The sequence below is a fragment of the Biomphalaria glabrata genome, chromosome 15, assembly GCF_947242115.1.
Source record: "Biomphalaria glabrata chromosome 15, xgBioGlab47.1, whole genome shotgun sequence".
In the NCBI taxonomy this organism is placed as follows: Eukaryota; Metazoa; Mollusca; class Gastropoda; family Planorbidae; genus Biomphalaria; species Biomphalaria glabrata.
The window spans coordinates 4420710-4442496 of record NC_074725.1 but is presented as its reverse complement, the minus strand read 5'-3'; the positions used below and the strand labels follow the sequence as shown (position 1 = coordinate 4442496).

The following is a 21787-nucleotide window of genomic DNA, read 5'->3' as shown; positions in this document are numbered from 1 at the left end:
GAATATTATGAGTATGTGTGTAAGTTACTAGTTTGCAATAGATACTAACATAAATGCTGTCTCCAGTAGTTTACACTATTAGCCCTCCATGGGAAATGCTTGAAAGCAAATGTCAATCTCGTATGTTAACATTACACATTTAGTATGTGTTTGAATCCATTCATGTCATACTAAAATTTCATTTTGACTGAGAATTTACGTACTTAGTTGTGGTGGCTGACCACTTGGCTTCCAAACTGATGAGGTCTACCCGACTCTAATGGATACCAGAAAATAGTTCCCACTCGACACCCTCGTGAACTGTCCCAGAGACAGATGTGCCATAGATCACTAGGTCTGAATGGAATACTTCACTTTTATTAGGACACCGACAAGTCAACTAGACTTCACCTTGTACCGCACTCTTTCATTCAATGAATAATTTCAAGTGGTCACTTTATATTTTGTTAACAAACGTTTATTGAGTCATAAAATAGTGCATGTCGGATGGTAAACAAACCAACCAATGAGAGGCGAACATAAAATTTTAAGAGGCTGAAAGAAAATGGGTCAACAAAGAAATAGAACCACTTCCTGTTCGACATAATCATCTAGTCATTTTCATAAGGTTGTTTTCTTTTGTAAGATAAAATGTCTAGAATTGCATTGAACAAATGAACACAAAATGGAGGGTAACAAAACTGACCTATGCAAGTAGTTCTCAAATCTCAGGTCATGACTCCAAAGGTCATTCTTCCATTTTTTAATTATTTTTTTTTACAAAGTAACTGAAGTCTCAAGCCAAATAAATTTTATTTAAAAAAAATGCAAAGTTTTGAGAACCACTGCTATAATTTTCAAACTCAAATGACCAAACTATTTTTATTAGACAAATAAAAAAATAATTATTTGGAAGCAATGAAATGATTGGAATAAGCAGTTCACTGTTTTATTTTGGTCAAAAAATGTCAGTGATAATGATTATTCACAGTTGAAAGCACACAAAAAAACTCCTAGTGCCCAATAGAGTAGCCATACTAATATTATATCCATGCAGGTAATGAGTGAGGCCTTTGCAAGGGTAACCCTAACCCCCAAATGATTGGAGAAAATAATTTTCGAGCCTAGTTAGAACCTACAGCTGATTGTTAACTAAAACCACAGTGCAGTCAAGCTCTGCCAGTGTCTCAGAAAGAAATAAAAAAAACAAAAAATGTGCCAACGCTAAGCAACATTGTTGTGTTTAGCCACTACAGAACAAAGTAAAGACTAAAATATTTTATAAGATTCCATTGGCCAGAGCAGTACATCGTAATTGCCGAAAACACATAATTCTATTAGAAGTTACATTAAGCCATTAAAAGAAAGCGTAGATGTTAAAGAACTAGATCCAGGATCAGCTTAGACATGTGGAATGATGAATGCAAATGTCATAATTCAATTCTCAATGTCCAATACATGTAGTACTATATAGTGATACCTTGCTATTGAAAATACATGGTACAGAACTCTGGTAAAAAGCTTACACTACATACAATGTACAAAGTTGTAGATCTCTGCTATGACAATATCATGGATAATGAATGCTAAATTTCCTTATGTATGGGACATATTTCAAGTTTTGTCATTGTGTAAGTCCATTTGAAACAAACAACATACTATATATAAACATTAGAGTTTGTACACAATTAAGTTTCATTGAGATCAGGACAGTAACACATCTCACTTGACCTGCAATGGAAAGAAAACAAAAATGTGAGATTCTTTAGATACATGTATAATAACACTTGAAACTAGAATTCTGTGTTGATTGTATATCAAAGAATGAACTAAACTAAACTTCACTAATGTTGAGACTAGAATTCTGTGTTGATTGTATATCAAAGAATGAACTAAACTAAACTTCACTAATGTTGAAACTAGAATTCTGTGTTGATTGTATATCAAAGAATGAACTAAACTAAACTTCACTAATGTTGAAACTAGAATTCTGTGTTGATTGTATATCAAAGAATGAACTAAACTAAACTTCACTAATGTTGAGACTAGAATTCTGTGTTGATTGTATATCAAAGAATGAACTAAACTAAACTTCACTAATGTTGAAACTAGAATTCTGTGTTGATTGTATATCAAAGAATGAACTAAACTAAACTTCACTAATGTTGAGACTAGAATTCTGTGTTGATTGTATATCAAAGAATGAACTAAACTAAACTTCACTAATGTTGATACAGATAACTGAGAAGGGACTAAAGCAGAAATCAATATGTTTCAAGCAGCCTTGGACAAGAGATGGAGAAAATGTCTTGAGACAAGAGCTTTATACACATATGATACAGGGTAGAAGGTAAGATATTCCAGCAGCCGTTACCAGACATGCCTACCCCCAAGACCCAGAATGTGGAACACTCAGGTTGAAAATGTGGAACTTTGGGCCCCAATGTGGAACATAAACACATTTATGTTAGTCAGCCATACTGTACGCAATATAAATAAAAAATTCAATTATATTAATTATTACTTTAATAACAATACTAGTTTGCTTCTTATAAATTAGATGTAAATAGTATAATTAAAAGTAAGACAACCTGTAATTCATATTTATTATCTTTTGTTTGAAATCAATAGTTCCTATATGATGAATTCTAAAAAAAAATGTATTCTAATGACTAGACTCAAATGTTACTAGTCTAGAATAGTCTAGATATATTTTTATTTGTTACTACTACTAGATCTAGATCTAAATCTAATGACTAGATCTACTTGATTATCTATCCTTTTCTAGGCTCTACTCTAGTCACTCTAACTCTAGATGTTGTCTCTAGTTCTAGATCTAAAATAATTTAAGAGTCTACTAGTCTAGACCTACACCTAATAAGTCCTCTAACAGTCTTAAGTCTAAAAACACAGATTATAATAATTATATTATAGATCTAAAATTTAGAATCTAAATATTTATGTCTAGATCTAGAGACTTATTGGGAACTAAATTTATTACATAATGATACATAGAAATCTAGAGATCCATCACCTTCTAAATCTATTTCAAAGTATTTCTAGTGTACTAGATCTATATCAGTATGCCTAGATCTAGCAGAATCTAGCTCAACCATATCTTCGTAAATTTAGGACAAACCGGGTCCGGGAAGAGATGAAATGTAAACAATAAACACAGACCTATATATATATATTTTATTTTTTATTCAGTATTTTCTTATCGCACTATTAATAAATAATGAAAAATCAGCGATTTTTTATTTTTTTTGTGTCGGAATTCAGACTTGGCGGAACAAAAAATCGTGAATGCGGAACATGTGAGCTTTTTTTGATGCTTTTGCAGGACGGTTCCACATAATGCAGGACTGTAGGCATGTCTGCGTTACCTTAATGAGTCAAAGCTCCTCCTGAAAATATTTCTGGGACATCTATTTCATTGAGGACATTCTCGGAGATCCCAAACTCTGCGGCTTGTTGTTGGCCCTAGAAGATGGCAAGAAAAAAAAAAAAGACTTACAGATAAAGTCTCAATACAGAAACATATATTTAACTGATTGTTAGCTGATATTTTACCATATTTTATAGTGTATTATAAGTGGTGTAGTGGCTGAGTTGTAAAGCTTCCTAACGGAGGGGTTCCTGGTTTTGACAATCAGGAAAGATTGGGATATTTTTATTTCGGAATTTTAAGGACGTCCCATTGTCCACAACTCTAAATATATAAGTCTGGCATTAGTTGAGGAAAATAACGCCGTTGGTCGTTGTGCTGGTGACATATAACCCTCATTAGCAATCAGCCATTGAAACAGACAACATCATCTACCCTAGAGATGACAAGTTCTGAAGGGGTACTTAGTATTGTATCAGAAAATATAAGTAAAGCACTGTTCTTATTTATGTTGATGCTAGCCTTCATAAAAGTATTACAGGTTTATCAATATCTAAATTAGCATTAAGTTTATTCTAAATCTCAAAACTGTATTGCAATTAGAACGTCAGCAAAAAATGAACTTTGAACTGTCTTTGAGCTTGTCAACTATTGGACGTCTTAGACCCTACTACAGACTTACCTCCTGAAATATTTGGGCAAACTCTTCAGCTGAAGCAGCTGAGCTAAACTGGGCAGAGAAGTGTTTCCTGATTGGTTCATCTGTAGAATAGTCGATGGGTTGCCACTCACAAGTGTGCTTTTTGACATCGCTGGAATGAGAGGTGCTTTGTTCAGTTTATGTTTATCAGTTGTATTCAATAAGTAATTCAAATACACATCATGTATCAAAGATGTACATTTTTCAGATTTATAGCTAGTATTTTTTGTTCAGTAACTTCATTAACTCTATTCCTAACAAAAGATGTCATGAGGTATAAGATATATTCTTTCTTTTCTTTTTATTACCTCTTAAAAACTAAAATAAATAGGGGGTTAAATTCCAGTTTGTGTGTATAGTGAAGTCCTGGTTCTAAGACTAAATTCTATCACTGCATAGATGCCTGGATTCTGCTTGTAGAGTGAAAGATGGAACGTCTAACTACAAATCCACAACCTATTCCAGCACCAACTGTTGTTATGAAGAGCAACTTCAAGTTTACAAAACTCAAATGCATGTCATGAGAACTAACCAAAATAATTATGATGATAATTTCACATCTATTCATTTCAATAAAATTATTAAAAGTCATAATATAGTTATAACTGTAGTGGTGACATGATAAGGTCAACTGTGTTTGATCACATGACACATATGTAATATAGTTCAGTATGCTGCTTAGCAGTCAACTAAGTTAAAGGGCAAAAGACTGTGTTGGTACCAACTCTTCACACCTAAACCCTCATATGGTCATGGGATGAGGGCTGCTAATTTGGGTGATTGTTAGAGAAGACCTTGGGAGACCAGAATAGAGACAAGAGTAAGAGAAGCCAGTCAGTTGAGCACAGCAGTGCAGTTCAATACTGTTAGTTCACAGTGAAGTCTGGTACAATGTGAGTCCTTAAATGAAGCAGTTCACTCCAGACAGACAGTAGAGTTTAGTAGGGCAGTACAGTTATGTATCAGACAGTAGAGTTGTGTAATATAGAGCCAATTGTGTAGTATTGGCTGTTGATGTATTATTTATTAAACTACCACATTATTTTGGAACTCTTATTGTCAAGTTCTTAAGCTATGAGTTTGTAATGTTGAGCAGTGTTTACAAAGAGCCTGATTAGGAGAGAAGTGTAACAATATCATAACTAATAATTTATGCAACAAATGAATTGAAAATTTAGGGGTTACTAATTTTATTATTAATCTAGTATTAGTTATATACCACTTGTTGAAAAATTGTGGCATTGTGTGACTTTGTTTAGGAATGGTTTTCCACAAGGAATAGATCAAACAACATGAAATAGTTTCATTTCAATTCACTCTGTTCTGAAAGGGTAGCAAAATGTTTGAAATGGCCTGTTAGTGATAACAAAGTTACAAACATCCACACAACAAGGTGTCCTTACATGTGAACATGATGTTCTTGACAGATGACATGGTTACACATTCTCTCTCCATTGTCTGTCATAAACTCCACTGAGTGGCCACCAACATCTTCATTGAATTTCACTTGCAGAGTCCCAACACTCAGTTTCTGAAACAAAACATACAAGTAATATATACATATTGTGTTTAACAATCAAACTGTAACATATGTTCAGAAATATAGTCCACTAAACACTGATGTTTTATTTGCCATTGAAAACTAATAATGGCCAGCATGGGGAATCAAATAAACTACAAGAGCCAACGCTATTATACAGTTTAAATGTTTCACAGCTATAAAAAAGTTTGAATGTTTCACAGCTATTATAAAGTATAAATGCTTCACTGCTATTATAAAGATTAAATGTTTCACCGCTATTCTAAAGTTTGAATGTTTCAGCCTTAGCACAATGTTCTTTCAACTTTGCTATTAGCTTTAACACTTTGAAATCTGTGAAACTTAAGCTTGAAATAAAATGTTCACTATTTTTTCAGGAACACAATTTTAGGCTTCCCCCCCCCCCCACCCACCCCAAGTCCCCTCCATTCAATTCTTTCTTTCAGTTTCTGATCAACTTCCAACTTTTGATCTTCCATGAAGACAGTGTCAGCTGGTAGCAGGAACAGTAACACTAAACTAAGCCAAAGAAAATTTTTGAGACGCTCTCAATTCACTATTAGAATAAGCATGATTTATAAACTATGTAACTCATTAAATGAAGGTTAGATATATATATAATAGTTTCAAATCTACAAAATCAAACTAGTACATGGCATTGCTTTGTTTTGGTGAAAAAGTTTCCGACTGTATGACACCTTTGTTAAAGCATGCCACACAAATATTCAACTAAACAATGGAATTTCTGATAGTTGTTGAGATGCTTAGATCTAGCCCCAGATTGCAAACTAAGTCTCACTATTAGGCCAATATAATAATACCCTTTCATTCAGTCAGACATTTCTGACTGAAAATACAAAATATAATGATACAAATTTGTTAATTTTAAAATATAATTGCACATATTTGTATAATCTTGAATATTCTTGAGCAAAGTTCCAATCAAACAGATAACAAAAAAAACAATTCTACATTACGCCCACTTTGTTCACACTACAACAAACACAAGCTTACAGTACAGCTATTTTGTTAATTATGTAATCATGTCTCAAGCAATTTATGTTAATTCTTATATCAATCCCTTAAGTACTTAATGTCTCCAAAAGATCTCCTCTTGAGTTAAAAACCACTTCATCATTCCTTAAAAAAAAAAATTCCTTTTGTAGCTCTGATAAGATAACATGTTTTAAGTAAAACCAAAAGACAAACCTTCCATGAGCCATTCTCGAAAGAACTGAGAGTCACTCTTTTGTCTAGAAGAACTTTGTCTCCATCTTCCTCCTCCTCCTCCTCATTGTACTCTCCATAGTCTCCTTGACCTTCATCAGCCTCTACCACAGTCACTCCTTCTGTCGGAGCTGGGGCTACAACATCAAACAAGATAGGAACCAATGGTGAAAATAAAATACAAAAAGACCTCCCCCAAAATAAAATGTCTTAATTCTAGTCCTATGTGGTTTAAAAGAAAATTAATCTCTTATGTTTACAATCTTTAATTAGCAACAAATTTGAAATGATGAAAATGTAAGAAACATATTGTCAAGTCCAAAGAAGTCAGGTTTAAACAGAATACACTAGGTGCCACTAATTGTTAGTTTATGAACAACAAGGAAATAGAGAGAAGATAGAACTAACTGTATGTCACAAAGTATCAAGCCCAATTTAATTGATGTATAGAACTAACTGTATGTCACAAAGTATCTAGCCCAGTTTATTTGATGTATAGAACTAACTGTATGTCACAAAATATCAAGCCCAGTTTAATTGATGTATAGAACTAACTGTATGTCACAAAGTATCAAGCCCAGTTTAGTTGATGTATAGAACTAACTGTATGTCACAAAGTATCAATCCCAGTTTAGTTGATGTATAGAACTAACTGTATGCCACAAAGTAGATGTAGATCTTTTTGTTTTATGAGAATTGTTGGAAATACTTAATACAATTGCCATAAATATTCTGAATGAGGTTAAATATTGAATGGTTAACCCTTTGATATATAAGCCCCAGTAGATGGAAGAAAGCTCCTAAGAAACTAGATACTCATCAGAAATGCCTGGATAACCCTAAAAAAACAAACAAATAGAGTAGGTGCCAAAGGGTTATGGGTGTTAGCTTTACTCTGATGTACACAAGACAGGAAAGTTCTAGACATGTAGAAAGGAAATAATAGTGACTACTAGAGGGCGCAAGCCAAAAGTGATGTAAAAAATCTCAACCTAAATCTGAAGTGAAAACAGAGCCTACAGCACATATGACCCTGAATTGTTTGACATATATTCTAGCCAAACAGGGGCATGGTGGCTGGGTGGTAAACAGCTTGGCTTTCAAACTGAAGGGTTTCTGGATCTGTAGGATGCCTCTGAACCCCTACCTACTCTAAAGGGTACCTGACTTTAGTTTGGAAAAGTAACGACAGTTGGTTGGAGGTGCTGGCCATGGAATCAAATTTTCTTGACATCATCTCCCTTACAGTTCACAGGGGTCATGAAAAGAGGCACATTACTTTTTTCATACATCCCAGCCCAGCCCAAACGGGATGAAAGGGGATAGCAGCAAGGAGAGTTCCAACCCAAGACCATTGACAAAACAGTCCAGAGTGCATACCACACAACAAGCAGCCATCTATAATCCATGACCCTGATTGCCAGAACATAGCTAATACATAAGCTACAAGTAAAGCATGACCTTCCTTTATACCAACTTAACCTGTATACAAATTAATGCTCATCATCTTAGATAAAAATAAAAAGGACTTCAGCTCTGACCTATGTTTATCCAATTAAAAAAAAGGGTTTAATTTTTTAACAGTAATGAATATTACGTATACTGAATACGTGAATTTCTTTTCAAGGTCTACAACAAAATGTACATAAACCCTAAAGGAAATAATCCCTCAGAAGTATGTTGTAGGGTTTTCCGCATTTCTGATGATTGTAAATAATTATAAATATGATATGACAGCATACAGGAAAAAAATACATACATCTAGAATACTAATATGCATAAATGAAAATAAAACATCATAGCAGTACATAAGGATAGATTCTATCATGTAAGGCTCAGAAAATATCAACATTAAATAAAAACTAAATTTGAACATAAAAATCTCAACTAGATATTAAAAAAATAAGTATATTAATAAAAGAAAAATCATGACAATAAACAATTTTATTACTGAAAAAAAAAAAATTTGCTTTGTTATCAAAATACAAATATAAAAACAGATTGATCATTGGCAAAAAAAAGATTAACACTAAAAGAAGACATTCAAATCAAGGACAAGATGCTGGTCCAACCCCAAAATTAAGGCCACAATAAGAAAGAAAAAAAGAAAAAATGTTACAACAGCGACAAATTTGTGTATGCTGTCTGTATAGTTAGAAATCCTGTATAACAATAATAACAATCTTATTTAAGAAATTATTTGGTTGAGATATCAACAGATACAGGGATAGAATCAAAGAAACCTACAGATTGTACAATAGTTTGATCTTTTTAATAGCCCAATTTTCACACCTTCATACCTTCCAAGGGGGGGTCGCTTATTAAAGAAATCTAAGAGATGTTAGTGTGCAAAATATTTAATGCTATAACTATTGTGCCCTATGTTTGTTTAAAAACATTAATAATTCAGCTTAAAAACATGTTGATAATTCAGCTTAAAAACATGTTGATAATTCAGCTTAAAAACATGCTGATAATTCAGCTTTTAAAACATGTTGATAATTCAGCTTAAAAACATGTTGATAATTCAGCTTTTTACAAAAATTTTAGATTTTTGAAAGACAAGAATACTGTAAACAGATTTACTAAATGTATTAAATAACGAAATATTCCAATATAGAGGATTGTATTATTTCAAATATATGCCAATAAATGATTAATGTGATTTAAATTATATACATAAATATACACCGTATCACATACATTGTTAAAACTTTTATATTTATGAACACTAAATATATATGAAACGGATATGTTAAGAGTAGCAGCCCTTACAGTTGTCAGCTGGTACTTGGCATAAAAACAGTACATGAGAAATACAGTGTTAATACTACAGATGACATCTGTTAATCAAAACATGCAGATGTCATGAAGGTTACAGAAAGCTGTGCATTATCACCAGTGCAACACATGCCCAAGCCAAAGGCTTTTATAGTTCACGTTATATGCAAGCACAATTGTTTATATGATGTTAATGCTGAACTGTAAATGAAATGATAACTACAATGAAGTGATTTTCTTTTTTTGAATTGCATAGGTATTCCTCTCTTTAAGGTTCACATTTAAAATAAATAAGAGAGAACCATTTGATTTCTGAAGAGGCATTATATATGCAGTTCAATAAGGACCTAATTACAGGTAATATATTGTTCACATCCATACCATAAGTATGGAAACATTTATATGTGGTGTCATATTCTAAGTCAGGTAATGAGAGCTTTAGACAGATGCTTTCGAATGCTTCACTAGAGATAAATAGAAAGAACAGCAGTAGCAGATTGACTAGCTGTTAGATATATCAGTGGTTGATGTTAAGAATAAATGAGAGACTTGACGATGGGAATTACCTTTACTTGCAACAGGCTGCTCAACACCACCTAATGGTGTGTATGATGCAGGTAATATTTCATCCTGTCCAGACACATCTAATGCTTTTGTGTGGTGAATATTGCCTTTATCACCAAGTGGAGTCACAAATGTGGACTTCAAAGTTGGCTCCTTGGCTCCACCTAATGGTGTGTATGATGCAGGTAATATTTCATCTTGTCCAGACACATCTAATGCTTTAGTGTGGTGTCTATTGCCTTTATCACCAAGTGGAGTCACAAATGTGGACTTCAAAGATGGCTCCTTGGCTCCACCTAAAGGTGTGTATGATGCAGGTAATATTTCATCTTGTCCAGACACATCCAATGCTTTAGTGTGGTGTCTATTGCCTTTATCACCAAGTGGAGTCACAAATGTGGACTTCAAAGATGGCTCCTTGGCTCCACCTAAAGGTGTGTATGATGCAGGTAATATTTCATCCTGTCCAGACACATCCAATGCTTTTGTGTGGTGTCTATTGCCTTTATCACCAAGTGGAGTCACAAATGTGGACTTCAAAGTTGGCTCCTTGGCTCCACCTAAAGGTGTGTATGATGCAGGTAATATTTCATCTTGTCCAGACACATCCAATGCTTTTGTGTGGTGTCTATTGCCTTTATCACCAAGTGGAGTCACAAATGTGGACTTCAAAGTTGGCTCCTTGGCTCCACCTAAAGGTGTGTATGATGCAGGTAATATTTCATCTTGTCCAGACACATCCAGAGCTTTTGTGTGGTGTCTATTGCCTTTATCACCAAGTGGAGTCACAAATGTGGACTTCAAACTTGGCTCCTTGGCTCCACCTAAAGGTGTGTATGATGCAGGTAATATTTCATCCTGTCCAGACACATCCAGAGCTTTTGTGTGGTGTCTATTGCCTTTATCACTAAGTGGAGTCACAAATGTGGACTTCAAACTTGGCTCTTTGGCTCCACCTAAAGGTGTGTATGATGCAGGTAATATTTCATCCTGTCCAGACACATCCAGAGCTTTTGTGTGGTGAATATTGCCTTTATCACCAAGAGGAGTCACAAATGTGGACTTCAAACTTGGCTCTTTGGCTCCACCTAAAGGTGTGTATGATGCAGGTAATATTTCATCCTGTCCAGACACATCCAATGCTTTTGTGTGTTGTCTATTGCCTTTATCACCAAGTGGAGTCACAAATGTGGACTTCAAACTTGGCTCTTTGGCTCCACCTAAAGGTGTGTATGATGCAGGTAATATTTCATCTTGTCCAGACACATCCAATGCTTTTGTGTGTTGTCTATTGCCTTTATCACCAAGTGGAGTCACAAATGTGGACTTCAAAGATGGCTCCTTGGCTCCACCTAAAGGTGTGTATGATGCAGGTAATATTTCATCTTGTCCAGACACATCCAATGCTTTTGTGTGGTGAATATTGCCTTTATCACCAAGTGGAGTCACAAATGTGGACTTCAAAGATGGCTCCTTGGCTCCACCTAAAGGTGTGTATGATGCAGGTAATATTTCATCCTGTCCAGACACATCCAATGCTTTGGTGTGGTGAATATTGCCTTTATCACCAAGTGGAGTCACAAATGTGGACTTCAAAGTTGGCTCCTTGGCTCCACCTAAAGGTGTGTATGATGCAGGTAATATTTCATCCTGTCCAGACACATCCAATGCTTTTGTGTGTTGTCTATTGCCTTTATCACCAAGTGGAGTCACAAATGTGGACTTCAAACTTGGCTCTTTGGCTCCACCTAAAGGTGTGTATGATGCAGGTAATATTTCATCTTGTCCAGACACATCCAATGCTTTTGTGTGTTGTCTATTGCCTTTATCACCAAGTGGAGTCACAAATGTGGACTTCAAAGATGGCTCCTTGGCTCCACCTAAAGGTGTGTATGATGCAGGTAATATTTCATCTTGTCCAGACACATCCAATGCTTTTGTGTGGTGAATATTGCCTTTATCACCAAGTGGAGTCACAAATGTGGACTTCAAAGTTGGCTCCTTGGCTCCACCTAATGGTGTGTATGATGCAGGTAATATTTCATCCTGTCCAGACACATCCAGAGCTTTTGTGTGGTGAATATTGCCTTTATCACCAAGTGGAGTCACAAATGTGGACTTCAAAGATGGCTCCTTGGCTCCACCTAAAGGTGTGTATGATGCAGGTAATATTTCATCTTGTCCAGACACATCCAATGCTTTAGTGTGGTGTCTATTGCCTTTATCACCAAGTGGAGTCACAAATGTGGACTTCAAAGATGGCTCCTTGGCTCCACCTAAAGGTGTGTATGATGCAGATAATATTTCATCCTGTCCAGACACATCCAATGCTTTTGTGTGGTGTCTATTGCCTTTATCACCAAGTGGAGTCACAAAATGATATGTACTTTCTGTCTCAGCAAAAGGTTTGTACATCAAGCTAGTTTTCTTAGTAAGATCAGTAGTGCCTTGTTGACTAACATGTAGAGAGAACAACTGAGTTGTGTTTTTGTGTATTTTAGAGACTCCCTCTTGGTCAGGTGTCACTAAAATAAGAAAAACATTAGATATAATCTTCTAACTATATTACTTAAGTCTAATCCATTTTGAAGCTTTATAGTAAACAACTCAAGCATAATTCACCACAACCATCTTATAACAGAAAATGTTCATATAAGTGGATTAGATGGTTATGTGGACCCATCGTTACAAAACATAATTATGTTTCATTGAACTGTAATGGACTATTTTATTTTATTACATAAGTCATTTAGATACCAGCTGTGAAAGGGAACTGTAGTTTACAAGACAGATTTACATTCACTGTTATTGTTTAAAACTTTCCAAAATCAATATTCAGTTGGATTACAAAACAGAAAATCATAGTTCAGCTGAAAATGGCTGTAAAGGTAGTATATGACAAATACAAACCAGAAAACCACAGACATTCTAGCTACACTTAACCTTATAAAACAGTTCCAAGGCACAGACCACACACACGCGCGCACACACACACACAGAATAAATCATGTAGACTGAATCTGATTAGCTTTTTTAGAACTGCATATCAAGTTTTATGAAATAATAAAAATATTTTAACATTGATGCTCTCAACTTTTAAAAACAAAATGCTGCAAGAGTTGGTTTTTTCAAGTTGACTGCATTAGCTATGTAGACTGGCAACACATTAGAGTGGTAGGCCCTGTTGTCTTCTGTTTCCTGCTGATAACTACAAAAAGCATCGGCTGAAAGAAAGACATGATTAAAGTAACGAGCATATTTGTCTTCAGAGTCAAGACATACCTTGTTCTCCTGCTTGAAGATCTCGTTGGCATTGCTCAAATATGTCTTTAAACTTGCTGGCCAACTCTTTATTCTGAGAGGGACACACAAAATAGAGATGAAAAAAAACAACTTCTCAACTCTTCTTGATTGCAAAGTGAATACCAAAAACAGAAGAAATAAATAAGATTTTTAAAATGGAAAGTTTATAAAGTTTTGAAACAAATATTCCATCAACTCAAACAGTGGCAGGAATAAACAGAAGAAAGTTACAACAGTAAGAAAATGTTTCCACCTTAAATTTGACAGCAAACTGTTCAATGCTGGGCTCTGTATCTGTGTAATCTGTAGCTACCCAACACCAGGCTGTTTCAGAGGTAGCCATTGGCTTCAGATCCATGTCAACAGATATCAAGTGGTTACAGGAGACTTTGAGAACCTGTTCCCTACGCTGCAAGATTCTAAACATGACTGCAGGAGAAGAAGACAAAAAAGTAAAATGCTAATTCATTCAAACTAAACATAAAACACACAACTCTTTCAACGCAGAACAGAAATCAAACTTTTATCACAGCTTTACTTTCTTTAGAATTGAGCAGGTGTTGCTTGCTGATAATTACTCGAGATGCCATCTCCATAGGGAGAAAAAAATAATCCTAATTGTAAAGGAATCCTAATGAAAAAAACTAAACTACTGTTTGTGCATCACAACTACCAAGCAACAAAGTAAATGTTGAAGAGATTACCTAGAATTTAATTTCATGAAAAAATTATTATAAGATTAAGATATCTGTCTGAACTCCAAATGCCAAATATGACAGCTCAAAGAGAACTTCATCAGCCTTGGCATACAATGGCATTATATGCGTTAGATGTGAGAAAATATCTAATTGTACTTGTGCATACATATCAAGACAGATTCCTCAGTCTTAAGATTAAAGACACTCGCTATTTGTTCTGGAAATCCAAAATTGAAAAGTTGTAAATATTTTGTGAACTCTTTTTAAAACTATTTCTAGACAATTCCCTTACTTTTCATCGTGTGTTTCATTATCTTCATATCTCCAATACCACGCTCCTTCCACTGACCAAGACTCTTGTCGAACTTGTAAAGTTTGGCTCTTTCACAGAATAATGGGCTCCAGTCCTCTTCCCCTGGAGAATAAATCAGAAACAACTCAAAAACTTTTTTCTTTTCAATACAAAAAAGAATTAGAAAAAAACAAATCTGTACAAAATGCTTAGCAGCATGCTAGAACTAGAAATGACATTTGGTTCTAAAAACCAAAGAACCTGAAAGTAAACTATTTCAAGTTTCTCTAGAAAGTTTAAGATACAAATAAGAATAATGTTTTAGACTCTAATTGAAACCAATTAAAAATTTATCATTACAATTTTGATGTTTAGAGGGATTCTCCTAAAAACAAAAAAGTGTGGGAGGTCAGGGGGCAATGGGAATCAATGAATTATTCATAAATCACAGATCAGTGAGACAACGATAAAAGATACATGCATATCAATAACGGATGATGCATGTATAGGTCACTAAAATCTATATAAATATATTTCGGATGGTATTTTAACTTTTAAAACAAATCCTTCTATTTTTATTATTGATTCTAAGGACATGATCCTATAAGAACTCATTTTCATCTACACAACCAAATCAAATCTGTAGCAACTAGACTTACCTGTTTTGACTTCCACCAAATCAGGTAATGGTATAACAGGTTCAAAATGAATATCATCACTTGGTGCCACGGCGGTGTCATCACCCTCCTCACTCTCTTCTGTCTTAGCTCCACCCCCAGATGGACTACTACTAGTTCCCCCTCCAAACAGTTTCTGACCAGCACCAGCAAAATGAAATGGAGACGAGGACTCAGCTGAAAGTACAAATGATTGGCTGATTCACAAATACAATCTAACATAATGACTTCAAAATTAAAAATAAAAGTTAGCAGTCCTTAACCCTTAAATTGCTGAGCTGTTTGCATGCAAAATGGAATTACATTTCTAATGTCTAGAGGCTAAATTACCACTTGTTCTTAAGGGTCAAGGTAACCAAGAGCTTGCCTTGCTGTATATCTTCTTGGAATCATCAATGGCCTCACAGACACATAATTAGATTAGGAGCTAAAAACAAATATCATGAGTTCTCTACCTTTCTTCCAAGTAAACCCTTGAGCACTTGTACTTGAAGCCAGGCTTGAAAAGTCCACAGTCACATTAGAACCAAACATAAAGCTACTTTTACCAGCGCTGTCTTCACCAAACAATGAAGGCACTGCCGCTTTGACTTGAGAATCTTCTGAAAAATAAATACACAATGCTCACTCAAACAGAATTATCATCTTTAGACACATTATTGATTGTTTCATTTCCCTGACTGAGAATGTAAAATCTTTTATGTTAATATAACTGTAAAAATTGTCTTTCAACTCAGATTCGAAACAAAATCTGCAATTTAAAGCCAATAAAACATTATTAATAAAGTGGAACTGTAAGAAAAAAAATCCAGTAAACAAGACCTAATTGAACAGTTTTTTTTTATATGAAGTTTAGTCTACAGAACGATTCCAACAAGGGTAAAAGAGTATTCTTTGAATGAAACTATAGCTTTCTATTTTACAAAAAGGTTTCATCCAAATGGCAAAGCTGAAGACTTTAACACAATCCAAGCTAGTTGAGTTGAATACGTTGTCCAACAATGGTTATGTTCTTCATGTACAATTTATTATAATCAATAGAACTCACTTTTCTGAGCCGATGTAGCTGCTGATGAAGCTACTGGTGTAGCCACTGGTGCAGCCACTGACTTTGGTTCTGGTGTAGCCTTAGATGTAGCAACTGTACTAGAAGCTGTAGCAGGCAACTCCCCATCATTACAGCCTATGCAGCCGGGGCATGGAGATTTGTTCTCATACAAGTAGAAAGTGTCTGGCAGGAGGTACTGGCGAGCTTTGAGGACCTGCTCCTGGGTTGGTTTGTCTTCCCCCACAAAGACAACATCATCGGAGGTATTATCATCTACTATGAGGAAAAGAAAATCTTATTCAAACTGAAAATCCCTTGCATAAAATAAATACATAAAGTAAAAAACAATTCCAAAATAGAAAAAAACAACAGTACACTATCTCCTAACATTTACCTATCTTGGTAAATAATGAATATAAAAAAAGAAAAGAAAGTAGATGTGTTCTAAGTTAAGTTGTTAACTTGTATTATCTAATTGGTTTTCTTGACAAGTGGAGGCAACACATGAAATGCTCAAATGGTACTGGAAAATTACATCAGGGAGGTGTTTTCATCAACATGTCCGAATTAATTTTTTTAATGACTTTTAGCCACTATTATTAATGTTCTAAATTCTACTCAGCAGCTAATGTTTCTAAGTTTAGTGATTTTCCTGTTTTGTAGTAGATTTTGGTTTGTGTGAATTTTTTTTATTATTAAGGAATTGTAGACAAAAGCATTACACTTATTTACCTAATGAAATTAATTTTTAAACATTTGTTAAAAAAATGTTATAAGAAAACTTACATTATGTATATTGGTATATTTCAGGAAAATAATATAAACCACTTTATTGCAAAAAAATAATAAAATTGGTGACATTACCTTTGAAAAGCTCCTTCTTCACAGTAACGCTAGCAGACTGTTCCACTTGCTGTTTAGCAGGACTTGTAGAATTAGCATTGGCACAACATTTTTCAAATACAGTTTTAAATTCAGATGCAATCTCTGCTGTTCTAAACCTATTTTAAAAAATCAAAACCAGTTTGAAATTCAATCGCAATGTAAATTAAATCACAAAAATATGACAAACACCAACAGGGAAACTTAAAGAAAGGTCAAAAAAAAAATTTGCATGTAACCATAATAAAAAAAAATAGCAAATTAGCATTTGAGAATATTCCTAAGGATGTGATGTCTTAAAATTCTTGTTGGATTATATTTTAATAATAAGAAAACTTATGATATATCATTATCTTTTATTTCCTGTTTCATTGGTTTGATTTAAAAATGACTTAACTAGTGAAACATATCTTCCAATGCTTAGTACTCTATCCAAACAGAATCAATGAATTCCATTATGGCTAAAACATGTGTAGCTCACCTAACAGCCAACTGCTCCATTTGACCTTCTTCTTCAGTAAAATCCAGAGCATACCAGACCCATGCTTTGCCATCACTCTTGGCCATTGGCTGCAGACTTATTGCTGAATCAATAATGTGGTTACAGCAAATCTTTAGAACCTATAAAAATATATATAAATAGTTGAACAAGTTTTGTCTAAGTGAATTTTAAAGAAGGTCTTAAGGACAATGGGAAGTAAACCTTTCAATAACAATCAAACGGGTTTTATAAAAAAAAATTAAATTAAAAGACTAGATTTGAAAAGATGTGTATCCAAGGTTTCTGTTGACTGACCTGATCCCTTCTCATCAAGACTCTGGTCTTCTTGTTGATTTTGTGCTCCAGTATTTTCACTACACCAACTCCTTTCTCTTTCCACTCGCCAGAGACAAACCTGTACATCTTACCCCTTGACTCAAACAATATCGTCTCATCTTCTTCTCCTGTCTTCACCTGCACAACATACAGCAGAGTAGTGAATATTGGAAAGGAAAATTTGTTTTTTTCTATTTCAACATTTTAAATATTTTATTTGCTTGAAGATTCAAACAAGCAATACCCATTTCAAGATTCAAATTAGTACTACTGAATAGCTATAACACAGTATCATAGCAATCTCAAAATGGAAATCTCTCTGCTTAGAAATTTCCTAAGTAACAACACAACATGAACAAATGGAAGGTTTTTTTTTCTCTTACAAGGCTGGCCGAGTGGGTCATAACACATCGTTGTTGGTGTAAGCTAAAAAAAAAAAAAGATTCTGCATGATTACCTCCACTTTGTCAGGAAGTGCTACAACTGGCTCAAAGTGTATATGAGAGTCATCCCCCTCTTTGTTCACGTACAAGCCCTGCTCATCCACCTCTGGAGACTCTGGCACACCAGACTTGACTGGTGACTTGTTGAATGAGAACTGGAACCCTGGGGTAGACGGCTGACCATTGGATAGTGAAGTATTTGACTTGGAGGGCATGGTGAAGTTAAACCCAGCTGTAAAAAGATAAGTAGTTACTTAGTATTCACAACAGAAGCTTAGGGTTACTTACTTACGACTTAGATCCTCCCACACCGTTCGCGCATTGGGTGGCAGATGCTATTTGACACAAATGTAGATAGCAGGTGTGACTAATACATTTTGTTCACAATGAAAATTATAAAAGTATGACATCTCCTGTTTTCTAGTCATTCTAAGAAGGCTAAAAAAAAGCTCAGGAAATGTTTAGTAAGAATGATTGAGGAAACTAATAGACTATATAAGAGAAGGATAGATTAGTCTGGCAATAAAATTTCAGCAAAACTATTGATCGCATATTACAATGCATAGAATTGTCCTGTTGGTAAGAGACAAAATTGTCTCTCAAAATCTAAAATGCCAGAAAAGTGTGGTTGTAGAATTTTTCTTAATTTAAGTATTAGATTGTAATAGTATTTCTAAACTTTATTCTTTATGGATTTGTATTTATAATACACTTGTGTGGGAACAAACAATCCTCTAGATTTAGTCAATGCAAAGTGAGATCTACACAATTCCAGTGTAACATTGTCAAACTTTATATCTCAGTAAAATAAAAAATGGTTCCCTAACAAATTCCAAATATATACATTGTTCATGTATTCAAGAGGTGATGAATAATGAAATTGAAGTTAGCACAAAACTATTGTTTTAAATATGTTTAATATAATATTGCAACAAAGAAAAAATACATACACAACACTTGAATATGGACATTATGTTTTAGAGAATGTCTGTTTGAAGCCAAGACATGATACTCACTTTGAGATTTGCTTGCAACAGGCGTATCTTCTGATGTAAGTAGTTTAGCCAGCAGGCCTGTTGTGTCTGGACCTTTGGTGGCTTCTTTAGGGGTAGATTTGTCAAAAGAGAAGCTGCTCGTGTTAGGTACAGTGGAGGGTTTGGCTGGAGTCCCAAACACAAACTCTGACTTCCCAGTGGGCTGCTGAGCTGGAGTTGCAGAGTTCACTTTGAAGGAGAACTCTGAAGGTGCTGAAGCTCCAAATTTAAAACCACTTGAACTAGGGGTGGCCGTTGGGGTTACAGTAGATGTTCCACTTAGACTTGAGTTGGTGGTTGTAGGAAAAGCTGTTGCACCAATCTTAAATCCAGAAGATGTTGTTGTCAAGGTCGTGGTGGTGGTAGATGTAGCAGTTGTCGTGGTGGTTGAAGAAGCAGTTGTTGTACTGGCCAGGCCAAAGCTGAAGCCTCCTGTTGGAGCAGGTGCTCCAGCACTAGTTGAAGGGGCACCAAACTTAAAGCCTCCTGTTGGAGCAGCTGCTCCAGCACTAGCTGCAGGGCCACCAAATATGAAACCCGAAGATGTGGCATTAGTAGCAGAAGAGGACAAACCAAAGCCTCCAGCTGATGGTGTACTTGCTGAACCAAACTTGAAGCCAGTACCTGCAGAGAAAATGTTTCAGTGAGACATAATTAAAAAATGTGTAGTTAGACATGAGATATTTTCATAAAATATTTTGTGTGTGGTGATGAAGAAGAATATTTATGATTTTTTAAAATTAGGATAATGTTTACTTAATGTTTATGAAGATGGTGTGTGGCACTTTCAAAAGATACAACAGACTATCATTCTACAGGTATTAATATGTATCACAGTTAAACAGTTTCAAATTATGGCTGCTAGAGAACTAAGGCTGTTATAGAACTATGGCTGTTAGAGAACTAAGGCTGCTGGAGAGCTATGGCTGTTATAGAACTATGGCTGCTAGAGAACTGTTGCTGGTGAGTTAATCAGTATCAACTTACCGCCAGATCCAGAGCTTAAGCCTGAGGCAAGCCCACTAGCTCCTGTCTTGGGTGTACTTTCAACTTTTGCACCTGGCTTCAAAGTATTGCAAGCTGCACAGTTGACCACATCAGCCTTATTTCTGACCAAGCAGGCACCACACTCCCAGGTGCCTGTGCTGAGTTTGAACAGTTCACTCAAAGGCTTGACAGCTTCAGTAGCAGGTTTAACAGGCGCTGTAGACTGCACAGCTCCAGGTTTAGTAGTGCCACATGCAGGGCACTTCAGGACATCAGTATTGTTTCTGATATAACAACCTTGGCACTCCCAGGCCCCAGCTTTGGGCTTGAAGAGTTCACTTAGAGGTTTAGCATTAGTTGAATTGTTGGAATCAGTTACATTAGTTGAAACTGGTTTGCTCTGCTCTGGACACACAGAATCAAAAACATAAATAAAGGTCAATGCTTCTGATTTGCCATGCATGTGAATAACATGTAGATATATTAGTATTAATATTTTCTTGTGAATAAAAACAAGAATATAAAAAACATTTAGTTTAACAGGAAAACTAATATGAAGCAATTAAATTGTGTGCTTGATTTTAAAGCCAAAATTTACTATTACATTCCTAACTATTCAGATGAAGTCAAACAGAAATGAAAGAAACACTAAAAAGAAATCATGCTCATTAAAACTAGCAACCTTGGTGTTCTTTGAACTTGGTGGACACTTTGTGGAAATGGCTTAGTTTGATATACACAGAGTCAAGTGTGATTCATTTGAACATTAATAGGGTTAACACTTGCAGAAGACATTTTAATGGGAAATAATTAGTTAGAGTTTCTATCTAAAGAAAGTGTCTAAACGAAGTTAGTTCACATTTTGCCTGTCAAAATTGAAGCCACTTCAGAAAAAGTAACTTAAAACGATATATATAAAGTATACATTCATATAAGGTTAGGCTAGTCTTCGAGTCCGAATATAGTTAATAATGAAATGGGTTCATCTGATGACATAACTGTTTCAAATGGCATACCCTTTAGAGAGCTTTCTTCTTTGGCATCAGCACTTTCTTCTGCAGCTTGCAGCTGCTGACAGCAATCTTCAAAGACTGTTTTGAACAGACTGGCTTTCTCAGCGGTTTTAAATTTGACTGCCAACTGTTCCATTTTCATCTCCTCTTCAGAGAAGTCCATGACAGAGTAGCACCAGGCTCTGTCGGACGTTGCCATGGGAGTCAGTTTTAGATTAGCATTGAGAGTGTGGTTGGCACACAGTTTCAGAATCTAAAAGATCAAAAACAAATTAAATCATTGTTAAAATATTCAGTATTTTGTAGTATAGATTTTAAAATACTTTTCTGATGATCTGGCCCAGGAGCCTAAACACTGAGGGTCGTCAAGAAGGGAGCATCTTGTGCTAATTAGATGCTTATTTCAAATGTGTT

The 21787-nt window shown here is 35.0% G+C and overlaps 1 protein-coding gene across 5 annotated transcripts in view; it reads right to left on the bottom strand.

The window, feature by feature from the left end:
* Positions 1-441: 441 nt before the first annotated feature.
* Positions 442-21787, bottom strand: part of LOC106072186 (E3 SUMO-protein ligase RanBP2-like) — a 43396-nt gene continuing 22050 nt past the window's right edge. For 2 of the 5 annotated variants that reach the window (XM_056011773.1, XM_056011775.1), the window contains exons 36-54: positions 21377-21626; positions 20361-20765; positions 19356-19997; positions 18354-18571; positions 17876-18034; positions 17561-17700; positions 17062-17198; positions 16198-16473; positions 15605-15751; positions 15132-15326; positions 14473-14595; positions 13736-13911; positions 13462-13534; positions 10182-12704; positions 6817-6971; positions 5471-5598; positions 4050-4179; positions 3366-3462; positions 442-1710 (exon numbers count right to left, since the gene is read on the bottom strand). In XM_056011773.1, coding sequence (XP_055867748.1) covers positions 3367-3462; positions 4050-4179; positions 5471-5598; positions 6817-6971; positions 10182-12704; positions 13462-13534; positions 13736-13911; positions 14473-14595; positions 15132-15326; positions 15605-15751; positions 16198-16473; positions 17062-17198; positions 17561-17700; positions 17876-18034; positions 18354-18571; positions 19356-19997; positions 20361-20765; positions 21377-21626 — 5973 coding nt within the window. In that variant the 3' untranslated portion in view covers positions 442-1710; position 3366. The remainder of the gene's footprint in view (positions 1711-3365; positions 3463-4049; positions 4180-5470; positions 5599-6816; positions 6972-10181; positions 12705-13461; positions 13535-13735; positions 13912-14472; positions 14596-15131; positions 15327-15604; positions 15752-16197; positions 16474-17061; positions 17199-17560; positions 17701-17875; positions 18035-18353; positions 18572-19355; positions 19998-20360; positions 20766-21376; positions 21627-21787) is intronic. The other 3 variants (XM_056011776.1, XM_056011774.1, XM_056011777.1) reach the window with 3 other exon arrangements.